General features: G+C 43.9%; 1 protein-coding gene and 1 long non-coding RNA gene across 2 annotated transcripts in view; one reads left to right on the top strand and one right to left on the bottom strand.

Annotated features, from left to right (window-relative positions):
- The window catches only part of MACROH2A2 (macroH2A.2 histone), a 55,111-nt gene that overhangs the window by 26,277 nt on the left and 5,211 nt on the right, over positions 1-23,623 (bottom strand). The window contains exon 2 of the mRNA XM_038534197.1: positions 2,835-3,065. Coding sequence (XP_038390125.1) covers positions 2,835-3,006 — 172 coding nt within the window. The 5' untranslated portion in view covers positions 3,007-3,065. The remainder of the gene's footprint in view (positions 1-2,834; positions 3,066-23,623) is intronic.
- LOC119873933 lies at positions 2,566-23,151 on the top strand. Its single transcript, XR_005357927.1, has 3 exons — positions 2,566-3,081; positions 16,445-16,660; positions 22,954-23,151. It is a non-coding gene; the product is annotated as an uncharacterized LOC119873933 (long non-coding RNA).

Below are 23,623 nucleotides of genomic sequence, written 5' to 3'. Positions count from 1 at the left end.
AGAACTCCTACTGCAAGCTCTCATCCCCCACCTGCCCATCCTCCTCAGGCCTCATTTACGGCCCAAGCCACTTCCTCAGCCCAGCCTTCCATCCCATTGCTGCTCCTCTTAACACCCTGCACCTGTCTTCCCCCTGCCTGGAGCGCCAGCCCGCAGACGTGCATGCCCACTCCCTGCCTCCCCCTCCATGGGGCCTCCGACCAGCACCGTTCACAACCTCCCTTACCTCCCCATTCCTTGAACACTCTCTCTCTCTCCTGGCTTTATTTGTCCCCTAGCACTTGTCACAGGCTTAGAATCATATGTGCTTCACTTACTTGCTTGGTGCTTCTCCTCCCCATAATGCACCTGCTCGAGGGCGGGGATTCCTATCTTGTTCTGTGCTGTAGCCTCAGCATGGAGAACACCGGGCATATAGTAAGTTTTCAATAAAAGTTTATTGAGTAAATGGAGGATTATGAATAATCAATTTGAAAAATAGGGTGCCACTCTACTTTGGGAGATACTATGTATCTTTAAAGATGTGCTGGCTCAAAGTCCAGAGTGTGACATTCGGGCTTTACTATGCATTGCTGGGGTCTGGTGGCTCTAATCTGAGATAAATTAAAACTCCTACCAGTGGTTCAATTCTAATACTAAGGAATAGTCTAAGGACTTGCTGTGTACACAAACATGTAGATGTTTACATGTATTTGTTAAATGAATGAACAGGAAAACATCAGCTTTCATTGGAACGATAGACTGAGATGCCAGTGATTCAAAAGGCCAAAGTCTGTTCTATTATGCACAAACTTTAGACCTTCACCGAGCAGCAGCAAAGGATGTACTACTTAATTATTGTTTGATTATACCAATATTATTAGAGGGTGATGTAATGTAGCAAAAGTACATGGCTTAGGATTGAAGTACCCCAGGGAACCCCCACTCTCTGCTTGGAGGCTGTGGGATCTCTGGTTACTTGGTGCCTTCCAGTCTCACTGGGTGATATGGACCTAACAGGTAGTTTGAAAGCTTCATTCGCCTTTCCCTCTCTGAGCCAGCAGATTTTTCCATCAGATTCCCAGGTCCCTCTCCAGACCCAGTAAATCAGACCACAGTGGGGGATGCAGCCAGGATCCTGCATTTTCAACAGGCATTCCCCAAGCCTGTAGGCTGCTGCTGCATGACTGGCTCCAGTCTTGCTCCTCTGAGTCCTCCCTGGACTAGCATCAGCAACAGCTGGCAGCACGTTAGGAAGGTTGTGTCTCAGTCTCCACCGCAGGCCTTGTCGACAAGATCCCTGGGAATGGTTGGCACTTTGAAAACACTGCTCTCTCCCACCTGATTGGACCAACTTTCAGAGCCCTCCAGCCCTTCTCTCCAACTTCCTAAAGGGGGCCCGTGAAAAACTTTTAGTTCAGGGACAAGCCTTTCATTTCACAATAAGGGAAAGGCTTAAGATGCCACGGTCTACCCCGAGGGAGCCCCAGGGGAGCCCCAGGAGAGAAGGCTTCCACAAGGTAGATCAAGGCAAACGTTTCATGGCTAACATTGCTTGGTGAAGAAGCAGGACCAAGAGAACAGAATGGGACTGAGCATCTAAGAGGAGGAAGAGATTGCTCTTAAGGGAGAAGGAGCAGGGGAAGGGGCCTGGGGACAGAAATGGGGTTCAGCCTCGTTGCATCTGTAGGTTTTCATGCTGTGGCAGCAGAGGGCAAGGCTTCTGGGGGAGACAGCTTGGGGAGGTTTGCTTTACCCAGAAGACTGCTTAGGGGATTTAAACCTGGTGCCTGGGGGATTTGTTAACCTTGAGCAGAGTCAGAGACATTGTTGCTTGTGGCTAACATGACTCCTCAAGGAACTAATCACACTTACTTATACATATTTTTATATATTTTATTTATAAATATTTTGCATATATATATATATTTAAAGCATCCTTGAAATCTGAAGTATGGTTCCTATTTAACCGTGACATGGGAGAACAAGAGTAAGAAAGCTAAACAGGGGGGCGCCTGGGTGGCTCAGTCGGTTAAGTGTCCAACTCTTGGTTTTTGGCTCAAGTCATGATCTCAGGGTCGTGGGATAGAGTCCCGCAATGGCTCTGCGCTCAGCTCGGAGTCTGCCTGCAGATTCTCTCTCCCTCTCCCTCTCCTTCTCCCCCTCCCCCAGCCTGTGCTCTCTCTTTTCCCCTTTGTTTAGAGAAATAAATAAATAAAATCTTAAAAAAAAAACTAAACAGAGAATTATTTAAATATATAAATTTCACACATAGCAAAAATCTCATCTTTTAGTCATGTTAACAACCAACATGGGAAATTACTTCCTGTGTACCCGTTGTACATAAAGGAGGGCACAACTGGGACATTATGGGCTTCATGGAACCAACTGGAGCTGGTTCTGATGGGGGTCAACACTATTCACGGACGATGAGCTCTAGTTCCAATACGCCGGGAGACCTGACGCAAAGTGAAGACCCCCCCAGGTACAATATGAATAGCACCCTGCCCCCCGCTCCATCCCCAATCTTCCCTGGAGTTTCTCTTCTGCAAGAACCCAGACTTTTACACACTCTGTTTACCTAAAGCAAGACACACACCTTTTTCTCGGCTGGTCTAGAAAAGCCACTTGATGGCGCATTCTCTTCTTTTCATGTTGGTCTCCTGTCATTATGCCCCTCTCCCTCCCCTAAAGCCTGCAAAATGAATCTCAGCCAAGCAGGCATTGATCCCAAAGGTCACTCTGGTCTTAAGCAGAAACCCTGTTAGCACCCCCCAGTAGCCTTGAACTCCCACCACGGGAAGGGATCCCCTCTGTCCGGGGTGGCTGGGGAGCAGGGAGGGGTGACACATTACCTGCCAGGTACTCGATGACTGCTGCCATGTAGACGGGAGCACCCACGCTGATCCGGTACTTGAATGTCCCTTTCTTCAGGTACCGCATCAGCCTCCCCACGGGGAAGATGACGCCGGCCCTGGCTGAACGGGACAGCTTGGACATTTTCTTCTTCCCGCTCCGGCCCGACATCTTGCCTCAGTTTCCCTCTCAGCTTGCTGACACGGAGGCCTCCCGGCACTAACACAATGCTGAAAAGGAAAGACGGTAGGGTGAGGAAGGGTGGTTGGCGAACATTTTGGGGACGGTCATGTGGCACTAGGGCACCGCGTGACACATCTGGTTGTCCCGAGAGGCAGCTGAGACCTGGCTGCCATCGCAGGCCACTGCAGGCTGGGCGCTGGGCATGGGGACTCCGCAGTGCATCAACAACCTCCCCACCCCCCCACGGACATCTCCCCCGTCCCATCAAGCCCGCCCAACCTCAATGGGAGAGGCCAAAGAAACTTCATTAGAGAAAGGGGTCATGGGGCTATCGTCTGCAGGACAGCGGCCCCAAAGGTGCCCAGAACCCCTGCATGTGTCACCTTATATGGCAAAAGAGACTTTGAAGATATGGTGAAGTCAAGGATCCTGAGATGGGGAGATTATTCTGGAATATTTGGGCAGGCCCAGTGTAATTGCAAAGGTTCTTTTAGGAGGGGGCAGGAGATGAGAAAGTAGTAAGAAGTGCAAGGAGGGAAGCAACGGATTCTCCCCTCAGAGCCTCCAGAAGGAATCAGCCCTGTCAACACCTTCACTGAAGCCCAGAGAACCTGATTTTCACCCTTTCCGCTCCAGAACTGCCAGGGAATAAAATCCTATTACTTTAACCCCTATACTAGGGCTAATTTATTATAGCAGCAGCAAGAGAACAGATATGATTGATTACTCTTCGCCCTAATTTGCTCCTGCCTGTCTGAATCCAGAGTACTTAGTTATATAGCAATGCCTGTCCTGGTCGGCTCTGATGGACGGACGACTCAGAGCTGATGTGTGTTTCCAAATTCTCCAACAATAGAGCATTCGTAAAAACAGAAATACGTCAGAAGATGCAGTTGATTAAATATTCTACTGCAGAGTAACGAAACCTAGCAAACTAAAAGTTACAAAGCGGCCCAAGCTTCTGCTCCTTGGAATGAGAAGTCCAGGCCGACTGAAGGGAGAAACTTTAGAATCAGTCTCAAGAAGTGACTTCAGTACCATGCACCATGAGACACGCCTATAATTCATGGTTATTTCAGGAAACGATCTTCTGTATGAAGATAAGATCATTATATACTTCCGAAAAGCTAATTCAGAGAATTTTAATAGAGCTTTATCCATTTGTTGAGGGTATATTGTGCCCAAAAGATGGGATATAATACATAAAAGCAAGTTAGATAGGACACACGGGCATGACCAAAGGAAAAAAAAAAGAAACAAAATTTCTAGGAAATGTATTAATGAATCAAAGTTCTCTGCTCCAAGGGCAATGCCATTCTTGAGGGCCGTTTCATCTGGGAATGCAAAATAAGAAAGGCAAAAACACACTTGAGATTGGTTCTGTTTGCGGAGGCTGCCTGTCTCGCATGCTGGCCAGGCCGGTGGACCAATAGCCAAGGTGGTCATGAAAAGGCCCAAGAAAGTGGGTAAAAAAAATATGATGAAAGGAAGTGCTACACGGATACACGGCTGATGGGAAAGACACGAAGCTGGGATTTATTTAATCTGGATGGAAGAACGAACATAGAGTTCAGTTTCCTCAAGTAGTTGATTACCCCGTTACGACTGAGGAGTTTTATATAAACAGTATGGAATTGGCAACCAACCCCATTCTTGACATCCTCCTATCTCCGAGGTGAATAATGTGAGTTTGAGGCGTTTTATTACATACTTCACATACATTATTTTTTACATGCTCATACGTACTTACTATACTCCTATTTTATGAGTCGTTTTGCCACCAAAATGTGTAGGTATTCATCAAAGTTAAGTACAAGCAAAGAGGAGCAAATGGCCTTACAATATTATCTCTTTTGCAGTAAGGCGCAGGGATCAAACACTATCACCCTTTTTAGAACTTGCACATTTTCTGTGCCTCTGCTGTGCCAGGCTGCTACCTCTCACGAAGCCACTCGGATGTCTTCCCTTGGAGGAAGCAAGCAACAGCAATATTAGCATTTTAGCTATCAATTTACATTAAGGAAACTGAGGTCACGCATCTGTCAATGTCCGCAGTACCTGCTATTGGTCATCGCTGACCCAAGGCATAGGGAACTCATAAAGCAATGTGAATGGGTCCTGTCCCCAGAGAGAGCTAAATGACAGATTTGCTAGCTGCTGGTAGTGTTTGAATGGAGGGGGCTCCTGATACAGTGGGAAGCCTCCAGGATGGGGAGCAAAAAACCTGGGTGAGGTCCTGCTTCTACATAACTAGCTAGGGGAGCTCTGTGTTCATTGGTGTGGACCTCATCTGTAAAATAAGGCAGTGACTCATTGATCCCAAAGGTCACTCTGGTCTTAAACACTCCAATGTTTGTGAAATGCACTTTCAAATGGTTCTGGAAAAGCTTTCGTACCTTTAGGAAATGAATTTTGTAGAGTTAAGAGCCTGTACAGGTTCATAAAGATGTATGAGTATTGGTGACTCTGCTAAGCCAATTATGTGCTTTCTGTAGTTATGGGTAAATTGGGGGAGGGAGAAGATTAGTAGGTCTGGTTGCCAAGGAAACCACCTGAAAAGTCCATCACAGAGTGGACTTGCCCTGTGGATACTGTGCACACTAGATGGTCACGATCTCTCATACCAACAGAGAGAATGACGCACAAAACACAAATACACAAGGGCAGGACATACTCATCCCTCCCTACTCCACCATATTTTTCTCAAATGAAAATAGCCAGAAAATGACTAAGTATGCGGGATAAAACCTCCTAGGGACTCCTCCAGTGTCAGCCAAGAGGAGTAACAAATTTCCCTAAATATTGAGAATTAGTGGCAGTAGAAGGAAAACAGGTGATGTTAGGGGACTGACGCCTAAAACTCTCATGAAGGGAGGACAGCCAAGGAAAGAAAACCAGGGTTAGATCATGTAGGGATCACTCTACACATAGCGTTTTGTAACCACACTTTCTTTAGCTTCCAGATTTTCCTCCAGATTAAGACCTTAGATCTGGGGATGTGGCTCTGTCTGAAGTCTCAATGGGAGATTGTGCCTGGGGAACCCATCTTTGCAGACACCATGCTGAGCTTCAGCACCTGGGCACCCCAAACTCCTGGGCCCCTGATGTTGGGGGGACCTGTACATTGTAGGAATCAGACCACATCTGGAAATCCCTAAAGATTCAGAAAGGATGCAGATGGAGCGGACATGTCACACCTCCTGGACCCTACAAATGGAAGGAAGTGCTTGGCATCCACTGACCACTCCAGAGAAGACCCTGTGTTTACCCATGACCCCTGCCCCCAGCCTGCACTGAACTCCACCTGGAGTGGTGAGACATCATAACTCCTAAGGTCCTTCGTTCCCAGGCTACCCCTTCCCCTGACTCTATCTAGTCTTGGGAGGTCAGAAGTTTAAAAACGTGAACAGGTTTTTACCTACTTGCCACAAATCTCCAAATCTCTGTGGAGGGCTGCTCATCTAAAGAGAAAAGAACTATTGCAATGTGAAATTTGTTTCCATCAGACTAATACTTAAATGTTTACATTTATTTACCTTCTGCTCTAAAACATTTTTTTCTCTAATTAGGCAAAGCTAAGGACTACAGTACATTGTTTGTTTACAAGTTTGAAGACAAGAATATGGCTGGATGAAACTCTTCCAGTGGTTATAGGCACCATGTGGGGGCCCCCCTGGAGCCTGCACATGGTCAAGCTCAGCTGGCCCAACCCCTCCAGGCCCATCCTGGGGTATCATGGGGTCCTTAGGAGGAATTGGGAACCAGACCAGATAACCTAGATCTGTAATATATCTATCCTTTCATATTGGAGAGACCAGGAAAAACTGAGATATAAAGTCTCATAGTTACTTGCAAAGTGAACGGGAGAGTTTTCAGCATGCTAACGGTGGGGACTCAGGGAAGAAGGGGGGAGAATGCAGAGCTGCTCATTCCCTTCTCCCTCCAAAAGCACAGTTGGAAGAACAAAACTGGTTTCGCGTGTGCTGGGCAGAGGGCACACTTGGACTCTGTAGATTTAGGATTTAAAGCCCATAAGGACACTGATGGGCTAGATTTTACAGATACCACAAGGGTAAACATCAAATTGTAGCACTGACTCAGACATGGGCAATAAACTCACACCAGCCTATTCAAATCACTGCTGTATTTCATTGATTTTATGATGCTTTTTTTTACACTTTATTATCTCTGGAAATCAGTATGCATCTTCCAACTATGACATCATTGATTCCATGAAAGATAGTGTTTATGAAGCATTTATTGTTGAACGAGAAACTACATTCGTTGTGGAATATACATGGCCCTTGTCCTCAAATATTTTCCAATGAAGTCGTAAGACAGACCGTGCTAAAGTTTCAAATAGATGCTGGAGACATGGTTCCTAAACTGTGCACCAAGGTACCCTGGGACAGACAAGTCAGCAGATGTTTGAGCTTCCAAGGGAAATGAAGTGATACTCGACCTGTTGGACTCTACAACTATAGGGTCAAAGTGTTCCTACCAGTGGTTCATGGTGGGTCGTACTATCTGCTTTCTCATGGTGTTGCATCTTAGAAAGCTGAGTTTTTGGTGGCTCCTGTGATTAAAGCAAGGGCCAGGGAGAAATCAATGTGGAACAGAAAATGACAGTGGCAGTGTCCAACCGGATTCTAAGGTTCGAGAAGTTGTGCAATGCCCAACAGGTGCACACACCCTATTTGTAATTCATTATGGCTATCTGTGAATGGTTTACAAATATTCTTTTTTCTTCTTATTCATGAATCAGTTTTTTTTTCCAAATAGCTTTTAATAGCAAGGACATACATACTTATTAAGTGTTTGGACCTCACCACTTAATAAATGGAATTGATAGGCATTTCTTCTGGCCTAGGCGCTTGGAGGAAAAAATGGCTGAGACAGGAAATTTCTCTGTGAACTGAAAAAGTCTGAGAACTTCTCTTAGGGCCCATCACCCACAGGCTGAAACCTAGAAATATGACTTGCTCAAGGTCACCCTGAATCAAGGCAAACAAAAAAGTTAAAGAAGCTATTTAAAATTTTGAGTTTAGGGGTGCCTGGCTGGTTCAGTCAGTAGAGCATGTGACTCTTGATGTCAGGGTTGTGAGTTTGAGCCTCATGTTGAGTGTGGAGATCACTTAAAAATAAAATGTAAAACAAAATTTTGAGTTTATCTTTAAATCTAAGTACTATTTGCACATAGTAGTATAAAGCAAAAAGGTAAAGAAATGCATAAAATGAAAAGCAATAGTCTCCCACCCCACTCTTTCTACCCCCAATCTTGCTTCCAGAGGCCATTCGGGAACAGTTTTTAATTTTAGTTCTGGTGGTCACCTCCAAAGCTCTAGTGTTTATACATTGACTTTGCAATTTATATCCACTTTTTAGACAGTCTGTCAATGCCGAAGAAGGACAAGAACTTAAGTCCTCTTTCTTCTCCCTATTCTAGTTGTTGAACAGCATACTTCCGTTTTTATTTCCTCTGCTGATTACCTTGGGAACTTTGTTTATTTTTCTTTTTTTTCTTTTTTTTTTTTTTTTTTTTTTTTTTTTTTTTTTTTTTTTTATTTTTATTGGTGTTCAATTTACTAACATACAGAATAACACCCAGTGCCCGTCACCCATTCACTCCCACCCCCCGCCCTCCTCCCCTTCTACCACCCCTAGTTCATTTCCCAGAGTTAGCAGTCTTTACGTTCTGTCTCCCTTTCTGATATTTCCCACACATTTCTTCTCCCTTCCCTTATTTTCCCTTTCACTATTATTTATATTCCCCAAATGAATGAGAACATATAATGTTTGTCCTTCTCCGACTGACTTACTTCACTCAGCATAATACCCTCCAGTTCCATCCACGTTGAAGCAAATGGTGGGTATTTGTCATTTCTAATAGCTGAGTAATATTCCATTGTATACATAAACCACATCTTCTTTATCCATTCATCTTTCGTTGGACACCGAGGCTCCTTCCACAGTTTGGCTATAGTGGCCATTGCTGCTAGAAACATCGGGGTGCAGGTGTCCCGGCGTTTCATTGCATTTGTATCTTTGGGGTAAATCCCCAACAGTGCAATTGCTGGGTCGTAGGGCAGGTATATTTTTAACTGTTTGAGGAACCTCCACACAGTTTTCCAGAGTGGCTGCACCAGTTCACATTCCCACCAACAGTGTAAGAGGGTTCCCTTTTCTCCGCATCCTCTCCAACATTTGTTGTTTCCTGCCTTGTTAATTTTCCCCATTCTCACTGGTGTGAGGTGGTATCTCATTGTAGTTTTGATTTGTATTTCCCTGATGGCAAGTGATGCAGAGCATTTTCTCATATGCATGTTGGCCATGTCTATGTCTTCCTCTGTGAGATTTCTGTTCATGTCTTTTGCCCATTTCATGATTGGATTGTTTGTTTCTTTGGTGTTGAGTTTAAGAAGTTCTTTATAGATCTTGGAAACTAGCCCTTTATCTGATATGTCATTTGCAAATATCTTCTCCCATTCTGTAGGTTGTCTTTGAGTTTTGTTGACTGTATCCTTTGCTGTGCAAAAGCTTCTTATCTTGATGAAGTCCCAATAGTTCATTTTTGCTTTTGTTTCTTTTGCCTTTGTGGATGTATCTTGCAAGAAGTTACTATGGCCGAGTTCAAAAAGGGTGTTGCCTGTGTTCTTCTCTAGGATTTTGATGGAATCTTGTCTCACATTTAGATCTTTCATCCATTTTGAGTTTAGCTTTGTGTATGGTGAAAGAGAGTGGTCTAGTTTCATTCTTCTGCATGTGGATGTCCAATTTTCCCAGCACCATTTATTGAAGAGACTGTCTTTCTTCCAATGGATAGTCTTTCCTCCTTTATCGAATATTAGTTGCCCATAAAGTTCAGGGTCCACTTCTGGATTCTCTATTCTGTTCCACTGATCTATGTGTCTGTTTTTGTGCCAGTACCACACTGTCTTGATGACCACAGCTTTGTAGTACAACCTGAAATCTGGCATTGTGATGCCCCCAGATATGGTTTTCTTTTTTAAAATTCCCCTGGCTATTCGGGGTCTTTTCTGATTCCACACAAATCTTAAAATAATTTGTTCTAACTCTCTGAAGAAAGTCCATGGTATTTTGATAGGGATTGCATTAAACGTGTATATTGCCCTGGGTAACATTGACATTTTCACAATATTAATTCTGCCAATCCATGAGCATGGAATATTTTTCCATCTCTTTGTGTCTTCCTCAATTTCTTTCAGAAGTGTTCTATAGTTTTGAGGGTATAGATCCTTTACATCTTTGGTGAGGTTTATTCCTAGGTATCTTATGCTTTTGGGTGCAATTGTAAATGGGATTGACTCCTTAATTTCTCTTTCTTCAGTCTCATTGTTAGTGTATAGAAATGCCACTGACTTCTGGGCATTGATTTTGTATCCTGCCACGCTACCGAATTGCTGTATGAGTTCTAGCAATCTTGGGGTGGAGACTTTTGGGTTTTCTATGTAGAGTATCATGTCATCGGCGAAGAGGGAGAGTTTGACTTCTTCTTTGCCAATTTGAATGCCTTTAATGTCTTTTTGTTGTCTGATTGCTGAGGCTAGGACTTCCAGTACTATGTTGAATAGCAGTGGTGAGAGTGGACATCCCTGTCTTGTTCCTGATCTTAGGGGAAAGGCTCCCAGTGCTTCCCCATTGAGAATGATATTTGCTGTAGGCTTTTCATAGATGGCTTTTAAGATGTCGAGGAATGTTCCCTCTATCCCTACACTCTGAAGAGTTTTGATCAGGAATGGATGCTGTATTTTGTCAAATGCTTTCTCTGCATCCAATGAGAGGATCATATGGTTCTTGGTTTTTCTCTTGCTGATATGATGAATCACATTGATTGTTTTACGGGTGTTGAACCAGCCTTGTGTCCCAGGGATAAATCCTACTTGGTCATGGTGAATAATTTTCTTAATGTATTGTTGGATCCTATTGGCCAGTATCTTGTTGAGAATTTTTGCATCCATGTTCATCAGGGATATTGGTCTGTAATTCTCCTTTTTGGCGGGGTCTTTGTCTGGCTTTGGAATTAAGGTGATGCTGGCTTCATAGAACGAATTTGGAAGTACTCCATCTCTTTCTATCTTTCCAAACAGCTTTAGGAGAATAGGTATGATTTCTTCTTTAAACGTTTGATAAAATTCTCCTGGGAAGCCATCTGGCCCTGGACTCTTGTGTCTTGGGAGGTTTTTGATGACTGCTTCAATTTCCTCCCTGGTTATTGGCCTGTTCAGGTTTTCTATTTCTTCCTGTTCCAGTTTTGGTAGTTTGTGGCTTTCCAGGAATGCGTCCATTTCTTCTAGATTGCCTAATTTATTGGCGTATAGCTGTTCATAATATGTTTTTAAAATCGTTTGTATTTCCTTGGTGTTGGTAGTGATCTCTCCTTTCTCATTCATGATTTTATTAATTTGAGTCTTCTCTCTCTTCTTTTTAATAAGGCTGGCTAATGGTTTATCTATCTTATTAATTCTTTCAAAGAACCAACTCCTGGTTCTGTTGATCTGTTCCACAGTTCTTCTGGTCTCGATTTCGTTGAGTTCTGCTCGAATCTTTATTAACTCCCTTCTTCTCTTGGGTGTAGGATCTATTTGCTGTTTTTTCTCTAGCTCCTTTATGTGTAAGGTTAGCTTTTGTATTTGAGTTCTTTCCAGTTTTTGAATGGATGCTTGTATTGCAATGTATTTCCCCCTTAGGACTGCTTTTGCTGCATCCCAAAGATTTTGAACGGTTGTATCTTCATTCTCATTAGTTTCCATGAATCTTTTTAATTCTTCCTTAATTTCCTGGTTAACCCTTTTATCTTTTAGCAGGATGGTCCTTAACCTCCATGTGTTTGAGGTCCTTCCAAACTTCTTGTTGTGATTTAGTTCTAATTTCAAGGCATTATGGTCCGAGAATATGCAGGGGACAATCCCAATCTTTTGGTATCGGTTCAGACCCGATTTGTGACCCAATATGTGGTCTATTCTGGAGAAAGTTCCATGTGCGCTTGAGAAGAATGTGTATTCAGTTGAGTTTGGATGTAAAGTTCTGTAGATATCTGTGAAATCCATCTGGTCCAGTGTATCATTTAAAGCTCTCGTTTCTTTGGAGATGTTTTGCTTAGAAGACCTATCGAGTATAGAAAGAGCTAGATTGAAGTCACCAAGTATAAGTGTATTATTATCTAAGTATTTCTTCACTTTGGTTAATAATTGATTTATATATTTGGCAGCTCCCACATTCGGAGCATATATATTGAGGATTGTTAAGTCTTCTTGTTGAATAGATCCTTTAAGTATGATATAGTGTCCCTCTTCATCTCTCACTACAGTCTTTGGGGTAAATTTTAGTTTATCTGATATAAGGATGGCTACCCCTGCTTTCTTTTGAGGACCATTCGAATGGTAAATGGTTCTCCAACCTTTTATTTTCAGGCTGTAGGTGTCCTTCTGTCTAAAATGAGTCTCTTGTAGACAGCAAATAGATGGGTCCTGCTTTTTTATCCAGTCTGAAACCCTGCGCCTTTTGATGGGGTCATTAAGCCCGTTCACATTCAGAGTTACTATTGAGAGATATGAGTTTAGTGTCATCATGATATCTATTCAGTCTTTGTTTTTGTGGACTGTTCCACTGAACTTCTTCTTAAAGGGGAATTTTAAGAGGCCCCCTTAAAATTTCTTGCAGAGCTGGTTTGGAGGTCACATATTCTTTTAGTTGCTGCCTGTCTTGGAAGCTCTTTATCTCTCCTTCCATTTTGAATGAGAGCCTTGCTGGATAAAGTATTCTTGGTTGCATGTTCTTCTCATTTAGGACCCTGAATATATCCTGCCAGCCCTTTCTGGCCTGCCAGGTCTCTGTGGAGAGGTCTGCTGTTACCCTAATACTCCTCCCCATAAAAGTCAGGGATTTCTTGTCTCTTGCTGCTTTAAGGATCTTCTCTTTATCTTTGGAATTTGCAAGCTTCACAATTAAATGTCGAGGTGTTGAACGGTTTTTATTGATTTTAGGGGGGGATCTCTCTATTTCCTGGATCTGAATGCCTGTTTCCCTTCCCAGATTAGGAAAGTTTTCAGCTAGAATTTGTTCAAATACATATTCTGGCCCTCTGTCCCTTTCGGCGCCCTCGGGAACCCCAATTAAACGTAGGTTTTTCTTCCTCAGGCTGTCGTTTATTTCCCTTAATCTATCTTCATGGTCTTTTAATTGTTTGTCTCTTTTTTCCTCAGTTTCCCTCTTTGCTATCAACTTGTCTTCTAGGTCACTCACTCGTTCTTCCACCTCGTTAACCCTCGTCGTCAGGACTTCTAGTTTGGATTGCATCTCATTCAATTGATTTTTAATTTCTGCCTGATTAGCTCTAAATTCTGCAGTCATGAAGTCTCTTGAGTCCTTTATACTTTTTTCTAGAGCCACCAGTAGCTGTATAATAGTGCTTCTGAATTGGCTTTCTGACATTGAATTGTAATCCAGATTTTGTAACTCTGTGGGAGAGAGGACTGTTTCTGATTCTTTCTTTTGAGGTGAGGTTTTCCTTCTAGTCATTTTGCTCAGTGCAGAGTGGCCAAAAGCAAGTTGTATTGGGAAAAAGAGAAAAAGAGAGGAGAGAAAGAAGGAAAGAAAAGAGAAAGAGAAAAAAAAAGGGAAGAAAAAGAAAAAAACAAAAACGAAAAAAAAAAAAAAGAAGAAGAAAAAGAGAAAGAAAAAGAAAGGAGAAAAAAAGGGGGTGGGGGAAGGAAACAAATCAAAAAGCAAAACAAAACAAAAACAAAAACAAAAACAAACAAACAAAAAAAGAACCACCGGGGAGTATCTTCTGATTCTGTGTACTTTAAGTCCCTTGGCTTCTCCTGGAAGTTGTCCGTCTAGCTGGTCTTCTGGGGGAGGGGCCTGTTGTGCTGATTTTCAGGTGTTAGCAGTTGGGGGAGCTGCTGTGCCCCTGCCTGGTGCAGGGCTCGGTGGGGGTTGTTTACCCCGTGAGGCCGCAGGAGGAACAGCCCCAGTGGCGGGGCAGCTCTGGAAACCTGGAGTCAGCTCCGGCAGGAACTCCGTCTGCAGGGCCTGGAGGCTCCGGGGCGGGGCCGCTGATGTGCTCAGCTGGGGCAGGAGCGTCCTCGCTGTCCTGGGCCCTCCCGGCCTCTGCCTGTCCCGGGGCAGGCGGGATCCTGGGCTGTCCCGGCGCCCTGTGCTCCGGAGCCTGAGCTGGTGGATTCGCGCTCCCGGGCCGCGCAGCCCCCTCCACGGAGCCGCCGCCCGAGCCCCTCCGAGCTGCTCCTGGAACCGCGCAGCCCCCTCCGCACGGAGCCTCTTCCTCTGCCCGAGCCCCTCCGAGCTGCTCCCGGGGCCGCGCAGCCCCCTCCGCGGAGCCGCCGCCCGAGCCCCTTCAGCTGCTCCGGGTCCCGCCGGGTCCCGCCGTGCGCGCTGCAGCCCTTAGGGAGCTCGACGCACTCTCCTGGGTGCGCAGTTGCTGTTACTGTCCCCGGGAGCCCGAGGGCATCCCCGCCCTCCTGGGTCCTGCTCCAGCTCCCTGCGAGCCCCTTTCCGCCCGGGAAGGTCGGTGCAGCTCCTGCTCCTCCGGGACGGGGCTCTCCTGTCCTGGGGACACTCGCCCCGGCCTCAGCCCGGCTCCTCGCGGGGCCCCTCCCCCTTGGAGGCCTTTGTTTCTTTATTTCTTTTTCCCCGTCTTCCTACCTTGATAGAAGCGCGAACTCTTCTCACTGTTGCATTCCAGCTGGTCTCTCTTTAAATCTCAGGCCGAATTCATAGATTTTCAGGATAATTTGAAGGTTTTCTAGGTAGTTTGGTGGAGACAGGTGATTTGGAGACCCTACTCTTCCGCCATCTTGCTCCTCCCCCCAACTTTGTTTATTTTTCAAAGATTTTATTTATTTGAGAGAGAGAGAGAGAGCATGAGTGGGACGGGGGAGGGGGAGATAGAGCAGAGGGAGAGGGACAAGTAGATTCCATGCTGAGCACAGAGCCCCCACAACTCCAGGCTTGACTTGGGACTCCATCCCATGACCCTGAGCTTAAATCGAGAGTTGGACCCTCAACCAACTGAGTCACCCAGGCACCTCTACCTCAGGAACTTTAAATACAACACTTCAATCTCTGACTCCCCAACCTACAGGTGTTCCTCCTTGAACCACTGTTACATAGGAGGAGGCTATGTGCCCTGATTCTTCCCTGGCCCTCGTTCCCTACCTCCCCTCCCGCTTCCTACCTCTGTCCTCCAGCCACCATCATCCCCACTCACAGCCTTTATATTTGGGTCTGTAATCACAGTGAAATCCTCATTTTGGCTCTAGGTTGATTTTGAACATGAAATGCTCATAAGCAGCATTTATATGATTAAAACTTTGTAAAGACTTTCCTTTCACAATCAAGTGGGTGCTGGGCTCACGTTTGCTTTTCTGTGGTCCAGCACCGGGCATCTTGTGTCTCAGTATCAACAAGCGGATTCTTTGTTCTGAAAACATGTTGTTCAAAATCATTCCACATTTTACTTGGCTTCACATTTATTTATTTATTTAAAGATTTTATTTATTTTTTCATGAGAGACACACAGAGAGAGGCAGAGACACAGGCAGAGAGAGAAGCAGGCTCCCTGTGGGGAGCCTGATGTGGGACTCGACCCCAGGACCCCAGGATCACGGCCTGAGCCGAAGGCAGATACTCAACCACTGAGCCACCCAGGTGTCCCTGGCTTCACATTTAGATTGTGTCTTACACAGCTTCCCCCACCCCCAAGTTACTAATTTGGGATTAAGTGCAGTAGTTGGGCTCTATGAAGCAGCTGGGAACACTAGACTAGTGCATGGTGAACAGGGCTCCTAGGGGAAGCAGGGTTAGGTGGCTGCAAGGCTCTGCTTACAAATTTTTCTTTTCTTTTTTTTTTCTTTTCTTTCTTTCTTTTCTTTCTTTTCTTTCCTTCCTTCTTCCTTCCTTCCTTCCTTCCTTCCTTCCTTCCTTCCTTCCTTCCTTCCTTCCTTTCTTTTCTTTCTTTCTTTCTTTCTTTCTTTTTCTTTCTTTCTTTCTTTCTTTCTTTCTTTCTTTCTTTCTTTCTTTCTTTCTTTCTTTCTTTCTTTCTTTCTTTCTTTCTTCTATTTATTCATGAGAGACACAGAGAAAGGCAGAGACATAGGCAGAGGGAGAAGCAGGCTCCCCCCAGGGAGTCTCATGCAAGACTTGGTCCCAGGACCCCGGGACCTGTGCAAATTGAAGGCAGACGCTCAACCACTGAGCCACCCAGGGGTACCCAGTCATGACTTTTTCATCAACAAATCAATATATAACCTTGTTTTACATGCGTTTGTGTTTAAAGATATCTTATATGATGTGTATTGCTGAGTCACTAACATTGAATTCATGGGAACTAGTGACTGTAACTTAAGCTTGAAGGAACCTCATCTAACACATATATTTTCTCCAGAAGGCACGTGTATTAGCAGCATTCTTGTGCTTGGGAACACTACACAACACAGCACTTCAGGACGGTGCCTCGGGGCCATTTTGAATAGTGGAATCACCAATGGAAAGCACAAAAGTGTGAAAACCATGGCGCTAAACAGGCCAAGGAAAGGGCATGAATTTAGAGCATGAGAGATTAAAGAGGAAGGCCAGCCCTCGGTAGAATTCAGCTGGGAAGGTGAGTGATGAGGCTAAATTTTTTTACTGCCCGGTGCATGTCTTTGAAAGACTGGAAATCCATTGATTTGGGGGTGACATATAAATTTTAGCAAGCAGGCAAACTCGCTAATATGGAATCCGTGAATAATGAGGATCCATTGTGTTTTCCTTCTTGTTGACAAGAGAAAAGTGTGGCTTTGCCATATGCTAAAAAACACCCTGCTTTTCAGTCATTGTTCTTTGCAGGGGCCACTTTCTTCCCAGAGACTTTTATCCAGAAGTCTCCTGACCTCCTGCTCCTGTTGGGAATGGTTGTCTCACCCAGCGGTCATCCTGGGACTGTCTTCCTGGCTTGTGCCTCACCCAACATCTTCCTCTTTCTTGGCCTGCTGCTATGGTTTCTTGTAACTCTTCAGAGACAATTCAGAGAAGTACACTTTGTTCTCTTACATAAATGGAGTTGTCTTTACGGAATGATCTTTGGAGGATCACTTGGTAATCAACGATTCAATCAATCAAATAATTTTTAGTATCAGAATCCTTTTGCTTCAACATTTTGATCCATTGTTGTTTTTTGTCCACTGTTACAGAGAAATTTGGTGCTCCCAACCCCCATACTTTCTTTTAACTTATTTTAAATTTATTTTTCATTTTTCAAAACCCCTCCATACTTTTAGATTGTCTCTTAATGTTCTAAAATTTCACAAGGACATGTTTAGATGTGGGTCCTCCCCAGTTCCACTCACCCTGCTCAGCTCTTGGAGATAAGCCCGTTCAATCTATCATAAGACTTGTGTCTTTAATAACTCCAGGGATTTTCTGGTATGGATTTGATTATTTCCTTCCATTTCTTTAACCCCCCCTTTTTTTTTTTTAAAGATTTTATTTATTTATTCATGAGAGACAGAGAGAGAGAGAGAGAGAGAGAGAGGCAGAGACACAGGCAGAGGGAGAAGCAGGCTCCATGCAGGGAGCCCCACATGGGACTCAGATCCTGGGACCCCAGGATCAGGCCCTGGGCTGAAGGCGGCACTAAACCGCTGAGTGCCCCTGAGCTGCCCTATTTCGCTCCATTTCTTTATTCCTCCCACTTGTCCCTTCTCTTACTGGGATGCCTATAAACCAGGGATTGGATCTCCTGGATGGGTCCTCTTTTTCCTTCTGTTTTTTTCAGTCCCGTAACATCTAATTTTGGCCAACAAATTATTAATCTTCAAGAGCTCTTTCTTGTTCTCTGACTCTTCTTTTTTCTCATGAGCAGCTTCTTTTATGAACGTACCATGTCTTCAAGTCTCTCTGAAACTGCTTGGGGTGTGTTGACATTATTGTCTGTTCTCTAAGTTATATTATCCAGTCAGTCATCCTATGTTTTTATTTTCATCTTTTTCTTTCATGTCAGCTTTCCTTCAATGTCTGGTGAGCTTTGGTCATGCTTTCATGTTTAAGAACGAAAGACAAGCCTGATTATTATAGGCAGATAGAAAAGTTTTCCTCAGCTATTATTTGGCATGTTTCCTGCTTTTGGGACCTCTGGGTACATGCATAAGGCCTGCCAAGAAGCAGGGATCACCTGGGTGCCCAGTCAGGGACTGAGAACCCAAAAAGCCAGAATGAGAACCCATTACTTTGTGGAATCTCAGGCATCCTAGAAATTCTAGACCTGCCCTGTAGTTGTTCAATTTCCCTCTTTTTAAAAAAGATAAGACTAGATTTCTTTTTAAAAATAAATTATTTATTTGAGGGGTGGGCAGGAGAAGGAGAGAATCTTAAGCAGACTCCACGCTCAGTGCAGAGCCCAACGTGGGGCTTGGTCTCCGGACCCTGACATCATGACCTGAGCCAAAATCAAGTCAGACATTTAACCAATTGAGGTACCCCAGTACCCCATGCAGTTGTTCAATTTCTTTAGAGAGGAAATCTCAGATTGTTACTTGGGGGATAAATGCTGGATTGCCAGAAACTCTACTGGGAGGTGGGGAGGGAGAAGGACTAATTCACCCAGCCGTTCTGGAAACAGACTCTCAACAACTCCCCATCTCTCACCCTGCCTTGACTCTTACTCATGGCCTCCCCGGCAATATTGTCTGCACGGTAAGACTGCCCTTGCAGTCTTCCAGAAATTTGTTGAAATCTCCCACCTGCTGAAGACCCACACTAACCCCTGCCCCTTTGTTGTTCAGTGTTTATTTTCTTTGAAATTCTTTACCATTACTTTTGTGGGCTCCAAGAGAGGGAAAGCACATGTGCTCCGTCCATCATGTAGAAGTGGAAACGGAAAGTGTCATTTCAATTTAACATCTTAACAAACATCATTTGGGATTTAGCCTAGAAATGAGTATGCTGGTAAGGAGAAAGAGCTCAACTGTTTTATAATTGAGTAATAATGTCATATTGAAAAATTTAGATCACTTTCATCACCAGGTGAGTCATTGGTCTTGAGATAATTGGAGAATATAAAATTTCCTATCAAGAGATTATTTAAGACCCATTAATATAACAGAATCAAATTCAGTGTGTCTGTATTTGCCCGGTTGTAGCAAATGTATATGGGATTCCTATAAACAATATTTGTAATTATACTATAGTCCCAGAAGGGAAGAGAAGAAAGAAAAGAAAAATTCCAAGCATTTGCCCTGATTGAATAAATTCTTTTGGTGGGAAATAGCAAACTTTGCTTACCACCCTGACTGCCTGTCTTCATGAAAAGACAAAATAGTCTGGTTTCTTTGGACAAAATTTTCTTTTAAATAAATTCTTTCTCAAGCATAAAGAGCTGATCAAGAGTAACTCATTTTTTTATGCCTCAAACAACTTCTTGAAATTTTTATTATATGTAAACTGATGAGTTTGATGACAAACTCTAGCCAATCAGCAAGATGGTCCATTCGAAGCTGCCAGCAATCCTGACTTAAATGACCATTTTTAAGTGGCATTATAAAAGAGAGAGCAGCCATTTGAGATGGGGAACAGTAATTGTGGGCCGAGTGTTACAGGTGAGGTTTGGTTGGGCTGATGAACCACCTTATTTTATTTTATTTTATTTTATTTTATTTTATTTTTTAATTTTTTTTATTTATTTGTGATAGTCACAGAGAGAGAGAGAGAATGAGGCAGAGACACAGGCAGAGGGAGAAGCAGGCTCCATGCACCGGGAGCCCGATGTGGGATTCGATCCCGGGTCTCCAGGATCGCGCCCTGGGCCAAAGGCAGGCGCCAAACCGCTGCGCCACCCAGGGATCCCAAACCACCTTATTTTAAAGTAGTCTTTTGAGCTGTTGCAAGACACCTTATTTTAAAGTAGTCTTTTGAGCTGTTGCAAGACACCTTATTTTAAAGTAGTCTTTTGAGCTGTTCTCTTCAGAAGTATACAAATCAGGGCCTGTGGGGAGGGAGGGAGTAGGGGAGCAGAAAACGCTCATGGGGAGGGCTTTGGTCCCATGCCTGCTAGCAGGGTGCTCCTGGTAGGTGGAGAAATCTGAGGCAGAGCAGGGCTCCAGCCTCTTCCTTAGTGAGGAGGGACCCTGGGGGTGGCAGGGGAGGGGGGCCTGATGCCTGAAAGTCAACAAGGCTGGAGCTTTGCTCTGTCCCTGTGCTAGCAAAAGCCTCGGCCCCTAGAAGATTCTCCCTAAATTTCTGTTGAATAAATGAGCAAGAGAGTGAATTCCCATAAAAAAGTATATGAATCAAAATGCTTTCATATATATATATTACTTTAAAACTGGAAATCAGAGGTCTTTTTTTTTTAAAATCAGAGGTCTTGTAGCTTTTTGATGATGGCAATGAATTTTTTAAAACTTTAAGTACTGTCTTAAAATTGCTGATATGTATTCATTTTTAGTCCCTGTGATATTTCTCTAATCTGTAGTAATGCGCTTCAGAATATCTCATATTGTAAATATTTTTTTAAAAAAAAGAAGTAGACATGGCAACGAAGCATCTTCACACTGTCAGCTCAAAATTCTCCTTTGGGAGAATAAAATGAGATGAAATAAAACTAGGTAGGACATTAGGGAATTCAATACAAATGTATTAACTATATGTAGAAATATATTTTAAAGGCATTAAACAAAAAACCTCACACCTAATAGAATTCTAATATATTTTGGTGTTACCCTACGTACTGTATTTTTTTTCGTACTGTATTAAAATAATAATAAAATTATTTTGTAGCTGTAAAAACCATTCTCAGTAATACTAGCTAAATCACTTGCTCTATTACATTTCCATTTATGAAGTCCAAGGGCAAATCATTATTGCACAAGTAATCCTTTCCAAACCGTTTTCTTCCAAGGCCACCTCTAAGTGAATGAGAATAGTCAATAATTTTATCGTCATATATGTTAGAGCACATTAACAATTTATAATGTAAAGAGCTATATCAAATGCAATTTCATCAAAATGACACACGGATCAAATTAACTAAATTAACCAACCATGAACGTTAGAACCAAGCATTAACCCAATTTATTTAAATTATACTATTGGGTTACAAATCACTCCCTTTTTAAAAAGTCTTTCAAGTCATGTCCTGGAATAATCCAGGAGGAAGCTCAACTACTGCCAGTGCATTCTTTATAATCTGGAGTCAGAGCCTGTGCCTATCTCCTTCTAGAGGGGACGGGGAGAGGAGAGCAGAGCAAAAGCTGGGAGCAGATGTGGCCTAGATTTAGGGCGTACGCTGCCACAGTGGTACTCAGAGACTTTTAGCAGGTTTTGTTTCTTTTGTTAAATGTAGGCTCAAGGGCAGCCCGGGTGGCGCAGCGGTTTAACACCGTCTTTAGCCCAGGGCCTGATCCTGGAGACCTGGGATCAAGTCCCATGTCAGGCTCCTTGCATGGAAACTGCCCCTCTCTCTGTGTGTCTCTCATGAATAAATAAATGAAATCTTAAAAAAAAAAAAAAAAATGTAGGCTCGAATTTCTTTTTAAAAAGAAGACAAAAGGACAAGTTGTTGATATCTATTTAGTTTCTTCTTTATGAGCCTATATGTGGCCACCTCCGGAACCAGTTGAATGAGAAATGAATGTAAGTGAGTGAATAACAGTAATTTTCACTCTCATTGGATCTTAGTCATGCACCCCAGAAGAAAATGTCTTCCTGAATCTATTCATTCATGGAAAACAAAATAAAAACCAAACCCTTCACTGGGTCCAGACTGGTCTCTGGTCTTTTTGCTCTTGAGAATTGACAAACAGGAACAGTGGGCAAGCTATCCTGTTTCTTCAAAAGCTACTAGCTGCAAATTAGCAGTGATTTTATTGTTATCAACAGGGGCCTCCTGCTTCTCTGGGCAGGGGACCGACTTTGTCTGAGGCCAGATGAGTTTCTCAGGTGAGGGGTGAGGAGACACGGGAGTTTGCTTTGGGGCTGAAAGTGAGTGTACCAGCATCAGACGGCTATAGGCCTTGGTGCTGCCTGTCCCACCAGGGGCTTCCAGAGACACCATGGCTGCTGGGCCTCTGAGTACATAGGTAGGGCTGGTTGCGGGCTCTCAAGGCAGAGGCAGTTGTCCCAAGACCCCTCTTCCTCCATCCCTCTGTCTCCCCTCCTGTTTTCCTTACTGTCAGTGGGTGTACTATGGGCATAAGTGGTGGTGGCAGGGCTGTGGCTCTAGTTGCAGTGTTCTATCCTGTGACAGGCAGTGTCCTTCCCTGGTTATGGCTGTGGGGACCGGGCCTTGGTGGTCTGTATCTGCTATACCTGGTAAGGGCAACCACGAGGCCCATGGTGCCTTTCCACCTATGGGTGCAAGCTGCTAGACCTCGGATGAGAGGTACAGTGGGCCAAAGTGGTGTGTGTGTGTGTGTGTGTGTGTGTGTGTGTGTGTGTGTGTGGTGTGAGGGGGTAGGGGCTCATCTTGTACTCACCACCTGTGGCCCTTAGTCAAACCTGTCGATTATTCAACACCTCCCCCGCCAATCCTTCCAACTTTGCTCAAGCCAACAAAAGCAACCTTTCAGGAGCTCCAACATATAAAACAGATGGAAGGAAGGGGAGCAGTCCTGGTTGGAATCGGGAGGTGCTTGAGAACCTTGATGCCTGGGTCCCTACCTTTCCTGCTTTGGGCCTCTGAGAACTGACAGCTATTGCACCTGCTGACCCGTGAGGGCCTTTCCGACCTGACAGTTGCTTCTATTCAATGAAGATGCTCAAAAGGTCACTCTTGACCCCTCTCTGTTACATCCACAGTCATGGAACAACCCTGTAGAATGAAGTCCAGGTGATCTTCCCTTTGAAGTGACTATCTTGTCATCCATGATAATCATAGAAAAGAAAAACTAGACTTGAAAATTCTACTTTGCTTTGTTCCAGGACTGCCTCTTCTCCACCTCAAGAAAATACTCTACAGTGTTCACTGAAGAGCCACGGGGGTGAAATCCAGTTTCGTGGCAAGGGGGCAACACTGGAGTTGGTTAGTATGGCACGGAAATTCTGGAAGACCGATCGATTTGCAAATTTAGGGTATTGGTGGGGGACCCTGTGAATTATCGTTTGATCTAAAAGTTTATGTTGTATATTATAAAAGCTATTGGAATTTACTTTTTCATATTCTACTGCTGCTATTTAATTTTAATGGCGTTATTGAACAGTGAAGGCAACGCAAAATACAAGTTGCATAATATATGCTGTTATTAATGCCAGACCAGTAAACACAAGGGCCTGGGGTTTCCAGGATCAGCTTGATTTCACTTTGCTATGTTTTTGTCCAGTTGTTATGGAAACACCCTAAATTTAGGCATCCAAACTATATCATCAGGACTGCCTCTTTTATCCAGAAACAACCCCCAAATCTCTGATCACATCATGTACTGCAATTTTGGGTTAAGTAGTATGGTTGCCGTAGTTAATCCTGGCGTCCTGGAATGAGCTGGAGCCAATGTCCCTGCGCTGAGGCTGGTGGTCCGAAGCGTATTTCCACACACGCTTCTGTCAAAGCATGAGAATTCTGACTTGAATTACTTACTCCATTCCAAGTCCAAAT

The sequence above is a fragment of the Canis lupus genome, chromosome 4 (assembly GCF_011100685.1).
Source record: "Canis lupus familiaris isolate Mischka breed German Shepherd chromosome 4, alternate assembly UU_Cfam_GSD_1.0, whole genome shotgun sequence".
NCBI classification, from domain to species: domain Eukaryota; kingdom Metazoa; phylum Chordata; class Mammalia; order Carnivora; family Canidae; genus Canis; species Canis lupus.
Note: the sequence above shows the minus strand (reverse complement) of the source record. Positions and strands in the feature narration are given on the sequence as shown.